The 18,792-nt window shown below is 49.2% G+C and overlaps 2 protein-coding genes and 1 long non-coding RNA gene across 6 annotated transcripts; 1 reads left to right on the plus strand and 2 right to left on the minus strand.

The window, feature by feature from the left end:
* Positions 1-159: 159 nt before the first annotated feature.
* On the minus strand, positions 160-11,085 carry FSCN3 (fascin actin-bundling protein 3). 4 transcript variants are annotated; one of them, XR_002318099.2, is made up of 8 exons: positions 10,793-11,085; positions 9,069-9,765; positions 8,615-8,733; positions 6,842-7,001; positions 6,029-6,199; positions 5,491-5,691; positions 2,848-3,126; positions 160-354 (listed from the first exon to the last, which is right to left on the minus strand). XR_002318099.2 is itself a non-coding variant. In XM_020914895.2 (8 exons), the coding sequence occupies exons 1-8, from the start codon at positions 10,934-10,936 to the stop codon at positions 321-323; spliced, it is 1,710 nt and encodes a 569-aa protein (XP_020770554.2). In that variant the 5' UTR covers positions 10,937-11,085; the 3' UTR covers positions 160-320. The 4 variants fall into 4 exon arrangements, 3 of the variants coding, with proteins under 3 accessions (XP_020770554.2, XP_020770553.2, XP_020770555.2); XM_020914895.2 differs by having other exon boundaries at positions 2,943-3,126; XM_020914894.2 differs by having other exon boundaries at positions 2,918-3,126.
* A 2,094-nt stretch (positions 11,086-13,179) lies between these two features.
* Positions 13,180-16,124, minus strand: ARF5 (ARF GTPase 5). Its single transcript, XM_020914888.2, has 6 exons — positions 15,963-16,124; positions 15,354-15,434; positions 14,915-15,024; positions 14,379-14,450; positions 13,767-13,892; positions 13,180-13,664 (listed from the first exon to the last, which is right to left on the minus strand). Exons 1-6 carry the CDS (start codon positions 16,027-16,029, stop codon positions 13,578-13,580), a joined length of 543 nt encoding a protein of 180 aa, XP_020770547.1. The 5' UTR covers positions 16,030-16,124; the 3' UTR covers positions 13,180-13,577.
* A 159-nt stretch (positions 16,125-16,283) lies between these two features.
* Positions 16,284-17,428, plus strand: LOC139034725 (uncharacterized). The gene is made up of 2 exons (XR_011487233.1): positions 16,284-16,506; positions 16,602-17,428. It is a non-coding gene; the product is annotated as an uncharacterized lncRNA (long non-coding RNA).
* Positions 17,429-18,792: the final 1,364 nt, after the last annotated feature.

The raw sequence follows: 18,792 nt of genomic DNA on the forward strand, positions 1-18,792 counted from the left end.
ACACGTATGCACACATACAGATACTGATAGCACCTCATGGCCTGTCACCCCTGAGTCCTCCAGCACGCATCTCCAAAAAATAAGGGAAGTTTTCTTACATAACCACAACACCATGACCACATCTAAGAAAACGTCTAATAATTCCTTAATCTAAGAAGAGACATATGAACTCTTTAATTGCATATGTATTTTCTGCATAGTGGCAAACAGAGTGGAAATGCCCCTTTTTATATTCTGCCCATCCCTTTATACGTGCTCCTGGGGCATGTTTGCTTGCTTCTTCTTTTCTGTAAGTTCCAAATCGTCTCAATTTTGTCTCCCTAGAGAGAAATCTCCAGGCTCATCCTGGGAAACCTAGGGATGTAAGAAAAGAGAGGGACACGGAGGAAAGTGATAGAGGGGATATTTGTAGTGAGGGGTGGGCTCATCTCTCCAAATCCCCAGATGGGGATGGAATGATGATGGTGCAAAGTGAGGGTCAGGATGGAGTTTATTTACTCCCATCTGTGACAGGTACTGGTCCAGAAGCTATCCTTCAATAAGTCTTTTTATCATCAAATACTCTAGAGCTGTGCTGCCAGTAAAAGTAGCCACCAACCACATGTGGCTATTAAAGTGATTAAAGTGAAACAAAATGAAGAATTCAGCTCCTCACTCACACTGTGTGTGTGCTCAGTCGCTTCTGTTGTATCCGACTCTTTGCAACCCCATGGACTGTAGCCCACCAGGCTCCTCTGTCCATGGGATTCTCCAGGCAAGAATACTGGAGCAGGTTGCCATGTCCTCCTCCAGGGGATCTTCTGGACTCAGGGATTGAACCTGAGTCTTCTGCATCTCCTGCATTAGTAGGCAGATTCTTTACCCACTAAGTCACCTGGGAAGTAGTCACATGTGCCTGTGGCTACTGTGTTGGGCAGTAAACATTATAGAACATTTCCATCAGCACAGAGAGTTCCATGTGATAGCACAGCTCTAGCATGAAATTCCAAGGATAACAGAGCATGACCTGCCCCTGCCCTGCTTCTCTCTTCTCAAGTTGGGGCCCCACTGGACAGATGGCCCAGGGAAATGGGCAAGGCTTTGTGGGGTGACTGAAATTGTGCCATTCACTTCAGGGACCAAACTGACCTCAGCAATGAAAGCAGTTGGCAGCCGAAGCCCCATGGCTGAGCACATTCAAGCTGAGGATGGCCACTTGTGGGGAGCATAAAAGCGTGCATGCACATCTCTGTGTGTGTGCGTGCGTGTGTGTGCATGCATGTGCATGTGTCCCTGGGCACATACATTCCTGTGTGTCTGACTATATGTATTTAGGGAAGGCTGAAGAAGAGATTCTGCATTAAATGACTCCCAAGGTCTTATCTCTGAAGACTGTATTCCACACCACATCTCTCCCATGTTCTTAACATTGTCTAGAAAAGGAGATGCCCTGGTCCTTAGTGTTTGCAGCCTTCTCTTACTGCATTAAAATGTTTACAAAAGTCTTTCATATTTCTTGAGGAAAAACATACTTAAAGAAACTTGACGTCACTTTCCTCTACCCAAGCAGAAACTCTCAGTTTCTGGTTTCAGTTTCTCTTCTCAATAAACTTAAAAGTCAGGCCCTGGTTGTGGGATGATGCAGTAGGGCTCAGGCTTTGAGAAGCCGTATGGATGCTGCTTTATATAATATTGAGTCAGAAATGAGCACAGATTATTCCCTTTTCCACTCCCTTTCAATTCTGATTGCATCAAAGAGAAAATTTTCATTTTGGATCTACTCCGTAGCCCTTATGTAACGCTTGTTAATCTATTTTTTTTGAACAGGGGGAAAGGGAGCTTTAGGCTCTGAACCTTGGTCAAGGAAGGGAAATCTGACTAAAATTTATGGCATCACTTTGGTTTCATTGTATATATATATATATATATATATATTGTCTTCAGTGTATTCATTTTTATGGTCACTTTCTACTCATGGTTTCCCTGATAGCTCAGTTGGTAAAGAATCCACCTGCAATGCAGGAGACCCTGGTTTGATTCCTTGGTCGGGAAGATCCATTGGAGAAGGGATAGATAGTCTACCCACTCCAGTATTCTTGGACTTCCCTTGTGGCTCAGCTGGTAAAGAATCTGCCTGCAATGTGGGAGACCTGGGTTTGATCCCTGGGTTGGGAAGATCCCCTGGAGAAGGGAAAGGCTACCCACTCTAGTATTCTGGCCTGGAGAATTCCATGGACTGTAAAGTCATGGGGTCGCAAAGAGTCAGACACGCCTGAGCAACTTTCACTTCACTTCTGCTCATGGCAAGTGATTCTGGTCTTCCATTTTATGATAGTGATTAAATATCCCTTTCTAAATAAATGTACTTAAGAGCCTATGTCAAGAAAGGCATTAATGGGGCAGATGGTATGCCACTAAGGGCCAAGGTTATAAAGACAGCGCAAGAAAGACACCCATTTTGGAAGCTCTGTTTTGATGGAAAGAGTCATGGGCATCAGGGTCTACTCTAATTGAAGAATTGAATCAGAGGTCCCAGTCATGGGCAAATCACTTCAGCTTCCTATAAACGGTGGGCAGTGACGGAGGAAAAAAAACCTGTTGCGTCCTACTGACAGGATCAAAAGGAAATGATAAGGTGGGATGGTGGGTAAGCTGTGGAGGGAGAGTGGGCTATATATGCATAAGCTGTCATTACAACTACCTTGTGCCTGTAGGATTAGTAATCCTTCCTTTATCCTAAACCAAAAGGACATCTAGTCATATCTGGATTGTGAATCCTTCAGGGCGAGGCTTATTCCTCATGGGATCACTGGGAAAAATCTATTGGTTCTGGAGGGGCTGGGGAGAATCAGTGGAAGAACAGGTTACCATTCGGTCTCCCCCCTTCTGGACACCACTTGGAGTGACCTGGAGTCTCAGTTGCCACCCACATTCACACCTCTACTTTCAAGTCAGATGCACACCAGGGTCTTGGGGGTGGCCGTTTGTGATGTATTGTTGCTCGAAACAGGTGCTTTGCTAAACTGGGTAGGAAAACTTGTGTTACAGATATTCTTCTCATGGATCTTGACTCTGGGGTTCCTGTTTGGTTTAGTGTAGTAGTTTCTCCTGGAAGATTTGGATTTCGGTAGGCGGCATCCTGTTGACCTGGGGAGGAAAGAGGAAATAGAAACCTTCAGGTGGTCATTTGCTGATTTCTAGCATCTAGGAAAAAACCTGGTGAGACCCAGTGAGAAGAGAGAAGATAAAGTCATTTGTTCCTTTCTTGATGAAGGGCCACAGGGACAGAGGAGAGGTTAGTTTATAGGAAAGAGCAGTAGAAGGGATTTTGAAAAATCCAATAAATGGTGCAAAATACCACAAGAATTCACAGGGAGACTACAACCAACAGGTTAGACTTCCTAAGAATTCAAACAGACTTGAAGAAGACATCTGATGGAGTGAGGATGTGCAAGGTGCCAAGTTGTTTACTAAGCATTTCACTGTCATCAGCTCATGTAACACAATAATCCCATGAGAGGCACACTATATTCCCATTTCATCTACAAGAAACAGACTTTGAGAGGTTCATTGGCCCAAGGTCAAGTAACCAGTTTTGCTAGTAAGCCTCAAATTAGAACCCAGTTCTGAGTCCAGAAATGTACTCTTAACCACTTTGATAGAGTATCTACTAGAATGTCAGGCCTGGAAAGAGTCTGAGAAATCTAGTGCAATCCAAATCCTTCATGGAATAGATAAGGAAACAACTTAGTAGGATTTCCTTTTGTTTTCCAGTTTGCCATAATTAAAGGGTTTATGTAGTGAATAGAAGATGAAGGAAAAGAGTGAATGAATATGGGGATCTCTATCTAGAGGCATACAGTCACTGAACCCTCCTACCGCCCTATGAAGCAGACATTATCCCCATTTTACAGATAAGGAAACCAAAGCCTAGAAATGTTAGAGCAATTTCCCTGGGGTTACAAAGCTAGTAAGGACTATGCCTTGCTAGTTTTGGTTCCAGGTCTATATAATATCAAAACTGAATCTCTTTCTACAACATCCTCCTGACTTCCCAAGCCAGGAAAGAGAGGATGATTGTGAAGGGACAAGGCTAAGAGTTATGAGCATGGAAAGATGGAATGGAGGCAGCATCTTAGAAAAGTGGACTTATGGTGGAGAAGAGATCAGGTGGGGCTGGGCCTGGTGGCTGGGGAGCCCTTGTTGCACTGCAGGCTCTTGGTGGAAAGCCTGCCACACAATTGTGACAGTAATTATGGTAATTACTGAGGAGCAAGCTAGGCCCAACCTAGACAGCATATTAAAAAGCAGAGACATTACTTTGCCAACAAAGGTCCGTCTAGTCAAGGCTATGGTTTTTCCAGTGGTCATGTATGGATGTGAGAGTTGGACTATAAAGAAAGCTGAGCGCCAAAGAATTGATGCTTTTGAACTGTGGTGTTCGAGAAGACTCTTGAGAGGCCCTTGGACTGCAAGGAGATCCAACCAGTCCATCCTAAAGGAGATCAGTCCTGGGTGTCCATTGGAAGGACTGATGTTGAAGCTGAAACCCCAATACTTTGACCACCTGATGCAAAGAGCTAACTCATTTGAAAAGACCCTGATGCTGGGAAGGATTGGGGGGCAGAAAGAGAAGGGGACGACAGAGGATGAAATTGTTGGATGGCATCACCGACTCAATGGACATGAGTTTGGGTAAACTCCGGGAGTTGGTGATGGACAGGGAGGCCTGGCATGCTGCGGTCCATGGGGTCGTAAAGAGTGGGACACAACTGAGCGACTGAACTGAACTGAACTGAAGCACTCAAGCGGCTCTGCCAAGGAAATACTGGAGTTTTTCAGGGTTTGGTGAAGGGAACACAAGGGAGGAAGCAGAGCTGGCGCTGGGTCTTGAGCCTGAGTGTTTGAGAGGATGGTGGTGCCCTCCATGGCCATGGGAAGGGCAGGAAGGGTTACCTTTGTAGGGGAGGGTGAGGAGGCTCATTTGGAGGAGATGGCAGGATGAAGTCAAGTCAACTATCAATCAGAAAGTTGGAAATAGATGAGGTTAGACTTCAGGAGAAGGATCAGGCTGCAGATAAATCTGGGTGCCATTAGTACCCCCCAAGGATCTGAGGTATAGGGGTAAAAAGTACCTAGGATGGAAAGGATACCCCTTAAATTTACCAGTCTTCCCTACAGAGGAGGAAAAACTCTGTCTCTTAAGGAAGAGAGACAGATACACAAGTACCCCCTCATATTGTCCCCTGCAGTCTGACTTGCAAGCACAAGAGTCAGTGTGACATAATAGTGAGAATCCTAGATCTGACTCTTCCTCTCTCCAGCAAGTCTAGGTCTAGAAGCCCCATGATAAAAGGCATGGATTTGGGATAAAGGTCTGGAGTGGATCCAGCCATGGGACAGATGCCAGCCTGGGGTGCATATTGGTCTTGCTCTCACATGCCTCTGCACCCTCCTCCCTTCTTCTGCTGCTCCTCATCAGCTCCTGCTCCCAGACCCCTGGGTCCTTACCTAAAATTCCCAAATACACTCTTTGGTAATGTCTTCGCTGTCTGCCAACAGGGTACCACTTCGGTCGGATCGCATGTAGAAACCATTGGGTGCCAGCACCGTGAGCAAGTTGCTGCCCTGAAGCTCGATACAGAAGTTGAGGGCGAACTTTCCCCAAGGCCGAAAGGTGCCGAAGGATGTTATTGACCAGAAGGATCCACCCTGTGCTGGGGAGGGAAGAGCTCAGACTGGTGGGCCATTCTGGAGTTGTGGGGGTCTCTCTCAGTACAGCCTCCGAAGGGGCTCCCAGAAGGCCCATCACCCCTCCCAGACTGCCCCACCCTGCCTGTCTTGGCAGGTCCCTCTCTAGGAACATAGGAGGCCACTGTTCTGTTCTGTTTTGTCAGCCCACTCCAGGAGCCTTGAAGTGTAAGACGGAACAGAAACTCTGTTTTTTCTCCTATGAAAAGTGGGCCCTGAGTGGCGTTCCTGAAGTCTTAGTTGAGGCTAAGACTGGGCTAGATCATGAAGCCAGGAGTGAGGAAGTGGATCTACTCACCTTGGAAGTGGTAGATGCCCTGGCGGCAGGGCAGCAGGTGAATGCAGTCTGGTTGATCCATATTGCACTGCAGGAGGTCGTGTTCTGATGAGGTACCCACATACCCATACCGACCCCGCAAGGCGAGGAAGGGGCGGTTGGCTAATCGAATCCCAAATTCCTCATTTGGGCCTGATAGAAACAGGAAGAAGTTATTTGGATGGGCTGTCTCTAGATGCTTTCCTGGATGTAAGCAGGGAGACGGGTCCTGATGGCAAAAGGGTATCATCAATATCCTAATATTTAGTGAACAGTTATCATGTGCCAGGTCTCGTGCTAGGTGCTCGTGAAATGTTTATGAAAGCACTCATTATAGCATGGAGGCTAAGAAAGTTTAATACTCTTCCTTTCTTTGAGATGAGTGAATCTATTTAGTCTTCGTGATAAACCTCTGAGGCAGACAGGTTGGCTATCACTTCTACTGATGATAGAGACAATGAAACTGAACCTCAGATAAGGGGGTTCCCCAAGTGATGATGAAAAGTCAGTGACTCAGCAGGTTGTTGTTTTTGTTCAGTTGCTAAGTGGTATCTGGCTCTGCGGCCCCGTGGACTGCAGCACACCAGGTTCCCCGGTCCTTCACTGTCTCCTGGAGTTTGCTCAAATTCATGTCCCCTGAGTTGGTGATGCAGCAGGTAATACAGATCTGAATCTTCTGCCCCCAGCCGTGGTGGTCTTTCTACCATAACTGTAACTTTCTACCATAGCTTCTACCAAGCTCCCTCTGAAAGCGACTCTGACTTGGAATAACCTGGCAGGGGCTACTTCGCTTACCGGGAATGGTGGCACTGGCCATCAACAGGCCATTGGCTGCGATGCACAGGAAGCGTCCATTGGGAGACTGTAGGAGGATCTTGCCGCAATTCCAGTGCATACGAAAGAAGGTTTCACATTCCATTGGGTGCCCATCAGCCATCACTGCCCTATGGCGCCTCTGAGGAGAATGTTGGGAACAGAGAAGGGAAGCAAGGACTCAAACTGTCAGCTTTTTTCTTGTTATTTTTATTCTTAGAGTCTCCTTCCCATATTCCACCCTCTAGCTCTTTTTTTTTTTTTTTTTTTTTAAATTCTCTCAGGGTATGCTTATGTCTTCAGATGCTTTTTTGGAAAACATGTTGTGAGCTCATCTCTCCCACTTCTCCAGTCTGTGTTGTGTCCCACATGGAGAGAAATGAACTTTGGCCTAGACTCCAAAATCATTTCAAAGTGAATCATAGACATAAAAGTGAAAGGCAACCTACAAAACATCTAGAAGAAAACACAGAACTTCTTTGCAACTTTGAGGTAGGCAATGATTTCCTACCTCAAAAAAAAAAAAAAAAAAAAAAAAAGCACTAACCACTTATAAAATGGAGAAATTGGACTTCATCAAAATTAAAAACTTGGTGCTCCAAACACACTATTAATCATATGAAAAGATCAGTCATAGACTGTGAGAAAATGTTTACAATGTATAAATCTGACAAAGGACTTTATTTTGGAACACACCAAAACTCTGACAACTCAATAAAAAGACAAACAACATAATAACAAACAGGCAAAAGAGTTGATCAGACATCTCACAGAGAAGATCTACAAATGACCAATAGGCTCATGAAAAGATGCTCAAATTTATTAATATAAGGGAAATCCAAATTAAAGTCACAATAAAGTAGGCCTTACACAATTAATTTTAGAGTGGCTAAAATTAAAAAGACAGATAAGACCTAGTGTTGGTGAGATGGAGCAATTAGAACTCTCATACATTACTAGTAAGAACATAAAGCAGTACAATGACTTTAGAAAATTGCTTGAAATTTTCTTAAGAAGTTAAATATACATTTATCATATGACCCAATAATTCCACTCCTACCTGTTTGCCTAAGATAACTGAAAGCACAGGCCCACAAAAAGGCTTGTACATGAATGTCCGTAGTAACTTTGTTTACAATGGCCCAAACTGGAAATAATTCAAGTATTCATCAATAAGTGAAGGTATAAGCAAATTATGTTTGTGTTTGTAAGTAGTGTTACAGAATACAATCCGTCAATAAAAAGAAACAAACTACTGATACATGTGACATCATGGACAAATTTCAAAAACATTATCCTGAGTGAAAGAAGCATATATACTGTAATACTGTATGATTCCATTTATATGAAATTCAAGAGAAAGCATATCTAATCTATAGTGACAGAATGCATATTGGTGGTACTGAGGAGGGCCAGAGGGGAATATCTGTGATGACAGACATATTTTCTAACTTGTGACATGGTTGCAGCATGATTGTATACATTTGTCAAAACTTATTGAATCGTACACTTAAAATGTGAGCATTTTATTATGTGTAAGTCATGCCTCAATAAAGTATTTCTAAATTTTCTTTTTTTAAAAGAGACCTGATTGGATGAAAGTGTGCCCACTGGATGAAAATGAGAGTTTATTGATAAGGGCCTCCACACTTCATCTCATCATCAGATCATCTTCCCTGAAGAAGGAAAAAGCGAGTTTAGGGAGGGAGATTTCAGGGCTTAAGGGTTCTCTTGTCCAGAAAGTCAAAGTCTCACCTGGGCTAGGTAGCAGCCATTGGCTGAACGAAGTTGCAAGGTGGGGGTCTCGTTGTCACATTCAAACTGGAACAATGACATTGGGCTTACGTGCTCAGAGGCAGCACACACCTCCACGTCTACAGAGGAAGAAGATGTCAGAAGAAGCCTGAGTCTGGCCTCAGTCTCAGTCTCAGCCCCTCCTCCACACTGAATGACTGGCATTCCCTCTGCTTTCCCTCCTCAGCCTTTCTCATCTTGGCCTGTAGTAGCCTGGAGAAGACCTAGGCCACTTCTCTTGCAAGTCTGTGACCCTACTTTAAAGCCCATCTCCATGGCATCAGAGATCCTCTGGGGACCTCAGGATCTTCCTTAATCACCAGGTTAAAAAATCCTCTCTGATCCCAAACACATTTTCCTCTTTTAAGCAACCAGCCCTCCTGCCCCCTGTGGCTGTGTTAGACCCAGCACTTGCCATAGACGACAGAGAGGAACTTCCGAGACTTGGACCTGAGGCTGACCCACGTCGGGCAGCGCTGTAGGATGAACCACTCCTCGCCTCCATGGGGACTGGAGCCCAGACTCAGGAGCAGGCGTGTGCCCTGTGGATACAGCATGCCTCCCTCCCCATCGCTCAGCGCCACAAGCCCTCCAGGACGCACTTGCATGTGAAAAGCTGTCTGTGTTGAGGGTTGGGAGACCAGCCGGTCTAAGTGGGACAAGAAGGTGTGTGCAGAGGTCTCCAGGTGATAGCATCCATCTTGAAAGTGCAACAGGAAGCCGCATTCCTCCAGACAGGGAATTGGTGCGTCGACCCAGACTCGGCCCATGGTAGGGTCAGCCCGGGCATAGCAGTGGTTGAGGGGGCTGAAGAGGATCACGTGGACGTGCAGGGCTGGCCGGGGAGTCCACATGTGGTAAGCTGAGAGAACCCGGGAGGTACAGAAAACATCCTCGCCATCGGATTCCAGGTAGCGACCACTGATGATGCACTGGAGGGTCCATTGACCATTGCGGTGGAAACGGATGAGGAAGCACCCATGATGGCTTGTCCTTGGCCGCCCGTAGCACAGAGAACCGTCTGCCTCACACAGAAGGTAGAGACCCTGCAAGCTTCTTAGTCGTACCACAGCCTGTGTGTCATGCTGATTGCTCACTAGGATCTCCCAGGTCTGGAGGCATCGGGAGGAAGAGGGAAATTAGTCCTGCAAAGAGGCTAGACCGAGGAGCCCTCTATCCATCATCCCTGGCATCGCTCCAGGACCTTCACTGAGATCAACCACCTTCCCTCCACGTAGGCCTCCTAACTGTCCTCGCTTCTACTCTCTCGTCCAGTGGTAATCAAAAGATCTCAGGACACTTCCACCACTGGAGCCACGGGGCTTCTCAAGATCCCAAGAGACACTGTAGGTACCCCACTTCCTCCAGGTAATGGAAGGTAAAACACCCTCTCTCTTTCTTGATCACTTCCTTAAATATCTAATTTTCCAATAAAAGCTTTGGGTTAAGTCTTTCTTCTGTCTTTTCTCACTATTTCCCCTGGACAGCACAATCAGCCAACACATCCACCCACCAGAACCACTTCTCCAACACAGCAGGAGAAAAGCAAGACCTCTGACAGGCAAGCCATGGGTTCCAGGGGTGAGGATGGAAGCACAGACAGTCAAGATGCAATTATCTGTTTCAGCTGTGATCAGCTTTGTTACAAGCAAGAGGAACTTGTTACTGCCTCTCTCTCTAGCACCATCCCAGAGGTGCCTACAGCACTCTCTAAAATGAGACCCAACTCTCCAGTGGCTTCTAGAGTACCCCATTCTCAAATTATAACCAAGATATAGAACTTGCAGTAACTCCACTGGTGCAACCTCCCCGGACGCCTACAATCCTGCCTTCTAGCTTGGGCTCTCCTCCTCTCCTTTTGGTGATAACACAACTCTTCTGTGCTGGGATAGAGGATGGGGAGCAGCCAGAGCAAGACAAGGTAGCAGAGCCAGGGCTGAGGCTTCACCACATGGGACAGGCTTAGAGACAGGGAGATGGAGCAATGGAGGCCTGTGAGCAAAAGCTAGGCTTGCCCTCACAATGGCAGAGGCTAGAAAAGTGATTAGGTTGAAAATATATCCACGCGTGCATACACACAGACACACACACAGCTTGGCTACCAGGAAAAAGGGTTCCAGTGCAGGTTTGCTCTGTTACCTGTCTCCGGCCCAAGCCCTTTGCCGTAGCCGTGACCGTATTCTTATATGGTTCATAAGTGAGGTAGGATCCTGCCCAGCTGATGAGCCCAACCCTTAGGTCCTCCGCCCTGGGTTGTCTCGGCGTCCACTCCACCTCCTCCATGGGGCCAGCCCCACAGGTGATGACTCAGTCCGGCCCAGCCTTCCCCCCAGTGGTGAGGTTCCACAGGCCATAGGGCCTGGAATCAGGCCCTTAGTACCCACCGGAAGATGTTCCCAGAGTGAACTTCTCAGGCAGAGGCTGGCCCAGGGCCCAGCGCCTCTGTGACCCGGGAGCATTGTGACTATGGGGGCTGCCCCTTGTCCCACCATAGAGGGGAAAGGGCACTGACCCAGCAGCATCAATCCAGAGGAAGTGGGTCCAGAGCCTCTGGCACTCGCCTCCCTGTATTCCTCCAGGCATCAAGGTAGCTCAGTCTGGGAATCAGAACTCAGCCTGGGCCAACAACCACGTGTGATTTCAGGCAAGTCTCTCCCCTCTTCACATTAAAATGTGCCTCATTTTAATCACAGGATAGAAATCAACCTCTCTCCTTTGTAGGAAGTGGATTCTGCCTGGCTCCCTTGGGGCTCCAATGTGTTTAGAATTCAAGATATCCAAAAAAAATCTATTAACTTTTACGGCTCTTGGGTGGATGAGGCCGAATGGTCTCAGGAGATACTTTTCAGCGAGTGTAAGGAAACCCTAGATACTCATCAAGGGTCAGATTACTCATGCTCATCAGAATGGGCTGGCTTGGGGGCAGGGTAAGGAGAATGGCCCAGGATGGGATGGGCACAGGGCACCCTCCTCAGTCCCCAAGGGCACTGCTGCTGGCAGCCAGCCAGGTCGCCCCTAAAGATACCAGCCCTTCCCTCACCAGTCTCCGCTGATCAGGAGCCTCCAGAACCCACTGCCTCTAAAGCTCCTGGAGAAAACAAGTCCAGCACCTGGAGAAACCGACAACATGAAATAAGAAGGGAGAAAGGTCAAAAGAAACAGTGGTGGTGATGGTGGGTCTGAGCTTTGCTGGCATGCAAAGGGAAAAAGGCAGTGAACCACACTTGGAGAATGCTCCACACACTTGGTCCTGTACACGTTATCTTCCTGTTCCCTGTAGGTGGAATCTCCCCAGGTAGAAAGGGCTGCAGTGGTGCACAGTAGGGGACTATAATCCCCGTGCCCTGTGTGCATGCTAAGTCACTTTAGTCCTGACTGACTCTTTGCGATGCTATGGACCATAGCCCACCAGGCTCCTCTGTCCATGGTGATTCTCCAGGCAAGAATACTGGAGTGGGCTGCTAAGCCCTCCTCTAGGGGATCTTCCTGTCCCAGGGATGGGATCCATGTCTCTTACATCTCCTGCACTGGCGGGTGGGTTCTTTACCACTAGTGCCACCTGGGAAGCCCTCCCCAGACCCTGCCTGCATTTAGTGACTCAGTCCTGTCCTACTGTTTGTGACCCATGGACTGTAGCCTGCCAGGCTCCTCTGTTCATGGGGGTCCTCCAGGCAAGAGTAATGGAGTGGGTTGCCATGCCCTCCTCCAGGGGATCTTCCCAACCCAGGGATCGAATCCAGGCCTCCCGTATTGCAGGTGGATTCTTTACCATCTGAGCCACCAAGGAAGCCCTACCAAGGTTTTATAAAATAAGGCCAATAGACTGTGAGTGACAGAATCACCTGGCTAGTTTTAGAGATGCAGATTCTTGGGTCTCAGACCAGTTCTAAAGAATCATTTTCAGAAGTGTGCCTCAGGGCCCTTATTCTTAATATTCTCCCTGCCTCAAGTTTCAATGTGCATAGTCATCATTAAGCACTGCTCTAAGCAGCTGGGAGGTGGATGGGAAATGGGAGTCAGGTGGTTTACCAACCCATGAAGATAGAGCCTGTTACCAGCAGCAAAGGCCCCATGGAATTGGGGAAGGAATGGAATTTCCTCCACTGGAGGCCCTAAATACTTCTAGTCTTGAGAGTAAGGAGGGAGAAGCTGAGCTAGATGAGGGTAAGGTCGAGTGTGCGCTTGGGTAAGGGGCTGGCTTGGCAGCCTTAGCTGCTTTGTCATGGCTGCCATTTAGTCTCTCAGTCATGTCTGACTCTCGAGACCCCATGGCCTGCAGCCCGCCAGACTCCTCTGTTCACGGGATTTCACAGGCCAGAAAACTGGAGTGGGTTGCCATGTCCTCCCTCCAGGGGATCTTCCCGACCCAGGGACTGAACCTGTGTCTCCTGCGTTGGCGGGTGGATTCTTTACCGCTGAGCCACCAGGGAAGCCCTAGCAACTTTGAGCCCTGCCCCTGCCACGACCATATTATCTTTGCAGCCAGTAACCCAGCCCCCCACTTGCAGGCTACAAACAACACAGAGTACAAACCACAGCAAATTTATTACTCAATATCCAGTGCCGCATCATAGCACCACCCGGAGCCCTCACCTCCCCTCCCCACCTGGCCCAAAGGGTACAACTGAAATGGAAGAAAAAAAACTAAACCCAGATCCCTGCTCCTCCTCTGGAAGAAGGGGCCTTGGCCCTGGAAACCCTTTCCACAGGTCCCAGCGGGCAGGAGATCAGATCCCTCCATGCCCAGAGAGCGGGGCTCCAGGCTCCCAAAAGAGAGAGAACATGCAGGCAGGAGCAGTGGCCTGTGTCTGCGGGGGAGGAGGAGCTGGGAGGGAAGGGCACTGCCTGAGGAGTCCGGGAGTCTGGTCCTCCCGGGATGATGCACGCGGGAGCTTCCGGGCAGCAGGGGCCGGCCCCTGGCTGGCTAGCGCTTCGACAGCTCATGGGACAGCCAGTCCAGCCCGTCGTACAAGCCTGTGCCTTGGGTGGCACAGGTGGCTTGGACGTACCACTGCGGGGAGGGGGAAAGAAAGAGGTCAGCAGCAGGGAAAAAAAGGAGATGCCTTTGTCTCCTGCCAGGCCTGGGGCTTCCTGGGGCCAGGCGGGCCCTCACCGTGCGGCTTCGCAAGTGCTGTAGCCCCAGCTTGTCGGTCAGCTCGCTCACGGGCATGGCGTTGGGCATGTCCTGCTTGTTGGCAAACACCAGCAGCACCGCATCCCGCAGTTCGTCCTCCTGCAGCTGGGGGAGGTGAAGGGGGTGGGTGGAACGCAGCTGCGCATGGGAGCCCCCACCCCCCTTCTACTTTCTAGCATATTTGTGGGAAAAACAGAATACTGTGTCATCTACTGAACACAAGACAGTTACCAACTGCTTAAGGCCATTTTGGCCTTAAGTCCAGCAAGCGTCTTTTTCTAATTAGACTACTTGCCCTAGTCAAAATGACATTTCCAAATGGCTAAATAAGAACTTAAGAGGATGCTTCCCTCCACCTGGTATAACTCCCCCCTCCCCACTTAACTTCTCAGACTCAGCTGTGAAGACAGGAGAGAAAATTCAAGGAAAAAGTCAGTCTTATACTTTCTACCTGACCCCGATTCAAAACAGGGGGAGTTATTTCTAGTAACTGTGCCCACAAAGAGAAAGGCACGTTCGCGGCCCGTGAGGCACTTTCTGAGTCTCACACCGGGGCAGAGACTTCTCTTCCCCGGGGCTCTGGGTGCTCACCATCTTCTGGAGTTCGTCAGCAGATTCCTGGACGCGCTCTCGGTCATTACTGTCCACCACGAAGATGAGGCCCTGGGTGCAAAGGAAGACAGGAAGGAGGAGCTATCTCCGGAGTCTGGGACACACACATCCTCCTCTGGACCCTTTGCTCTTCTGCCCGTCTTTAATTGTGTCGAAAGCCTGCTCATCTAGTAAACTTCCATAACGATCTGCAGACATTCTAGCACAAACTGGAGACACCCTGCAACGGATGCAGCCTCTGCCCTCAGGCAAGCGGTCTAGCAAAAAGATGTGCAGGGAACAGGGAAAGACGTGATGAGCTCTAAATCAGGCAGCTTGGATTCAGAACTCTGTTTCTAGGGAGAAGCAGAAGGTGGCTGGCTAAGTCTCAGAAGTATAAGGGCAATCTCAAGGATGAGGAGAGGCTCGCCTACAAATGAGGGTGAGCGGCTGTAAGGGTTTTTTCCTGGCTCAGGGCCAACACCTCAGCCTCCTAACCCTAACACCTCTTCTCCTGGGGGTGGGGTAGCCCCAACCTGAGTGTTCTGGAAGTAGTGCCGCCACAGAGGCCGAATCTTGTCCTGGCCTCCCACGTCCCAGACTGTGAAACAGATGTTCTTGTATTCCACTGTTTCCACATTGAAGCCTGCAGATAATTGTACAACATATGAGGCAAAAGTACTGAAAGGAAGGAACTCATTAACACTAAGTGGATTCAGGAGGGACACAAAACCAGAAGGCAACGATCGAGGCCCCAGGGAAAAGAACCCCAAGAGGCCCGACAGTCCACAGACCGGGCGGCGCTAGGTCACATCCATCCCGCACATAGAGATACCCTGACCCACTTCTCAGGTAGCAGGATCCTATGTCAGAGTCAGTTCTCGGCAGATAAAGGCCTGGGGCAGAATACGGAGCAGATCCTCGGAGGGGCCCCCAACGCGCTCCCGCTCCTCCCGGCCTCGCCTCCGAACTCACCTATGGTGGGAATGGTGGTGACAATCTCCCCCAACTTCAGCTTGTAGAGGATTGTGGTCTTTCCAGCCGCATCCAAGCCAACTGCAACGGAGAGGGGCACAGGGATGGAGATGAGAGCGAGGGAGCCCCCTAGAGCCCAGGGAAAGGGAGAGGCCAAGACAGCCGATGCTGACGGGGGCGGAGAGCCCGGGCGCCTCCAGGTGCGCGCTGTTCTCTACCTTCGGGGCCTTGAGGGCTGTCGGGGTGGGGAGCGGCAACTCCTGCCCCCAGAGCGGGCTAGGGGCGGCGGAGGACTGAGGGGAAAGAGGTGCAAGAGAAAGGCCGAGCGCTCCTTTTGAAAGTCGTCTCCAAGGGCGGGGAATCCTCCCTTCTTACCAGCCGGGCTGGGGCGCAGGGAGCTTCACCCCACCCAGGCCCGCAGCTCCGGGTGTCAGGCCCCGGGGGCGGTGCTGCAGACCGCGATCCACCCGGGCAGTGCCCCCCAGGGGTTAGGACATGGGTGACTCGGGGTCGGAGACACGGGTGAGCGGGGGCTGGAGGGACGCGGGGGCGGCAGGGCTGCGCAGGGGCCGGCGCTCGCGTCCGGGCCGCGAGCTTGGTCTGCCTCACCCATGAGGATCCGCATCTGCTTCTTCCCGAAGATCCGCGAAAAGAGCGCGGACACGGTGAGGCCCATGGCGGGGCCGGGGGAGGGGGCGCGGGCACCGACGCGGGGTGCGGGCTGGAACCGGCGGGCCCCTGGGGGATGGGGCGCAGCAGCAGCAGCAGCAGCAGGAGGAGGAGGTGCCGCCGCCGCCTCCGCGCGTCCCGGCCCGCCCTACGTCACCTCGGGCCAGCCCCCGATCTAGCCCCGCCCCCAGACCTCAGCCCCGCCCCTCAGCCCCGCCTCCAGGCCCTGGCTCCGGAAGACTGAAGCTGAGCGAGTCTTCACCGCGTTTACGGCTAGCGCGCCAGTTTCAAAGATGGAAAGGGCCTTGGTCTCCCCAGGCTTCTAGCACGCCTGTCAGGTCCTTGGAGCTGAACCAGCAACCCGAGCGAAGCCGAGAAAAGCCTACGACTCTCCGTAACGGACCTCCACCCCCATCTTCAGTGGCCGGTCGCCGGGCTTTGGTTTGTTGCGTCCAACGCACACTGGGCTCCGGTTTAGCTCTTGGTAACCTCAGCAGCCTCGACTGTGTGCATCACCCCCCGGGGGAGGGGGGCGGAAATTCCGTGCAAATATCTTCCTCTTTCCTTTTGTCCTCTCAGCTCCCAGCGAGGGACTTGGAACGGAGCAGGTGGTTCAGTGACCGCAGACTCTCGAGCGGAGTACGCCACAGGTGGAGGAAGATGTGCTTCATGGTTCCTTAATACTCTAGTTTCAGAAATCCGCAATCAGCAGAACCACTGGAAGATCCCCAGTTTTGGGCAGCGTAGACCCTACTCCTATATACTGTAGAACTCCGCCTTCTCCTAAAAGGCCTTGGCAATAACGCCTTTCAGGTCGCACCGGGCAGCCTTTCTGAAGCTCCTTCCTTACTCTGCCACAGACCTGGGGACCAGGATTTTTGATGCACAGCTATTCTGTGAGGAGGCTCTCGCCAAAGAGCTTCACTAGTTGTTTCCCCACTGATCTTAGCATCAGAGGGGGTAATTGCAAGATAGGAATTAATTTAAATTTCTCTTATGACAGAGACTGGGTCAGTGCCGCACCCAATACATACAAAACAAATGCTGGCTTGGTTGAATGGACTGACTGGTTGATCAGTGGCGCAAGGACAGGCGGTTTGCCTATTCTGGATTCTCAGCGGGCTTCTATGATCAATTGCTTGTGCAGTGGACACGGTGAGGTGAACTGGGAATCAGAGAGCATTTGTTCCTTCCTTCCCTCATTAAGTAAATATCTATTGAGTACCCATTAGGTGCCATTGTTCCAGGACTCATTTCAAATCCCAGTTCTGCCCCCCCTTTTTTTGAGGGCTTGATTTCAATAATACTCATAACCTATCATTTTCTCATCTTCAAAAGGAGACTGATATCTGTCCAAATTGTCTCATGAGGTTATGGTGAAGATTAAAATGATATTAAAATGATAATGCATCTGAATGTTTTGTATGATGCAGCTGGATGTTATCTGGGCTACCAAGAAACTGGGTTTCAAAAGACTTCTAGTGTCTGATCATCACTCTGTAAAGAGAACAGACTTTGGGCGTCAAGTATGAGTGAGTACATGACTCTTATTCTTCAGAGGCTTACATTCCTAAGAAGGCTTTTATAAGATCGAAGGACACATTTAAAAGAGTTCTAATATAATAACACAATTAGTGGTGATCAAGTTATCTTAGCTCTCTCAGCCTTTTTTTCCCTCCATCCTAACATCTTTATATTTTGAACTTTTAATTTTGTGTTGGGGTATAGCCGTTTAACAGTGTTGTGATAGTTTGAGGTGAACAATGAAGGGTCTCAGCCATACATATACATGGAACCATTCTCTCCACAACCCCCCTCCCATCCAGTCTGTCACATAATGTTGAGCAGAGTTCCATGTGCTATACAGTAGGTCCTTGTTGGTTATCCATTTTAAATACAGGGACTTCCCAGGTGGCTTATTAGTAAAGAATCTGCCTGCCAAGCAGGAGACTGAGGTTTGACTCCTGGGTTAGGAAGATCCTCTAGAGAAGGAGATAGCAACCCACTCCAGTATTCTTGTCTGGGAAATCCCTTGAACAGAGGAAACTGGTGGGCTACAGTCCCATCAGGTTGCAAAGACTCAGTGACTAAACAGCAACAGCAGCAGCAGCCGCCGTGTGTACATGTCCATTCCAAACTCCCTAACTATCCCTTCCCTTCTGGGCAACTATAAGCTCATTCTCTAAATCTGTGAGTCGTTTTCCATTTTGTAAGGAAGTTCATTTGTATCATTTCTTTTTAGATTCCACATATAAGGGATGCCATACGATATTTCTCCTTCTCTGACTTACTTCACTCAGTATGACACTCTGGGTCCATCCATGTTGCTGCATATGGCATTATTTCATTCTTTTTAATTAGCCTCTTACATCCCTGTTATCATTGCTCTATTTCACTACCATCTGATCCCCATGACTGAAAATGGTCTTCTGCACTTTGGTATCTCCACCTTATCATATAAGACTTGATGCCACTCTCGTGATGGAAATCCTTTAGTGTCTTATAACCAAAGGTAAAATCCAAATACCTTAATTTGGGCGCTTATCTATTGTGTCAGCAGTATCTGTTGCCACCTCCTTTGCATACTCTAAGCAACTGCCTTGAAAAGATTCTCAATGCTTCCCAGGTGAGACAAACTCTCTGATGCTCCAGAGTCCTTGCAAGTTTTCCCTCTGCATAGAATGTTCTTTCTACAACATTCTATAATCAGTACTTATCCGTCAAATTCCAACCATTTCCCCTGAGAGCCTGTGCTGTCTTCCTTAGACAG

The sequence above is a fragment of the Odocoileus virginianus genome, chromosome 1 (genome assembly GCF_023699985.2).
Source record: "Odocoileus virginianus isolate 20LAN1187 ecotype Illinois chromosome 1, Ovbor_1.2, whole genome shotgun sequence".
NCBI classification, from domain to species: Eukaryota; Metazoa; Chordata; class Mammalia; order Artiodactyla; family Cervidae; genus Odocoileus; species Odocoileus virginianus.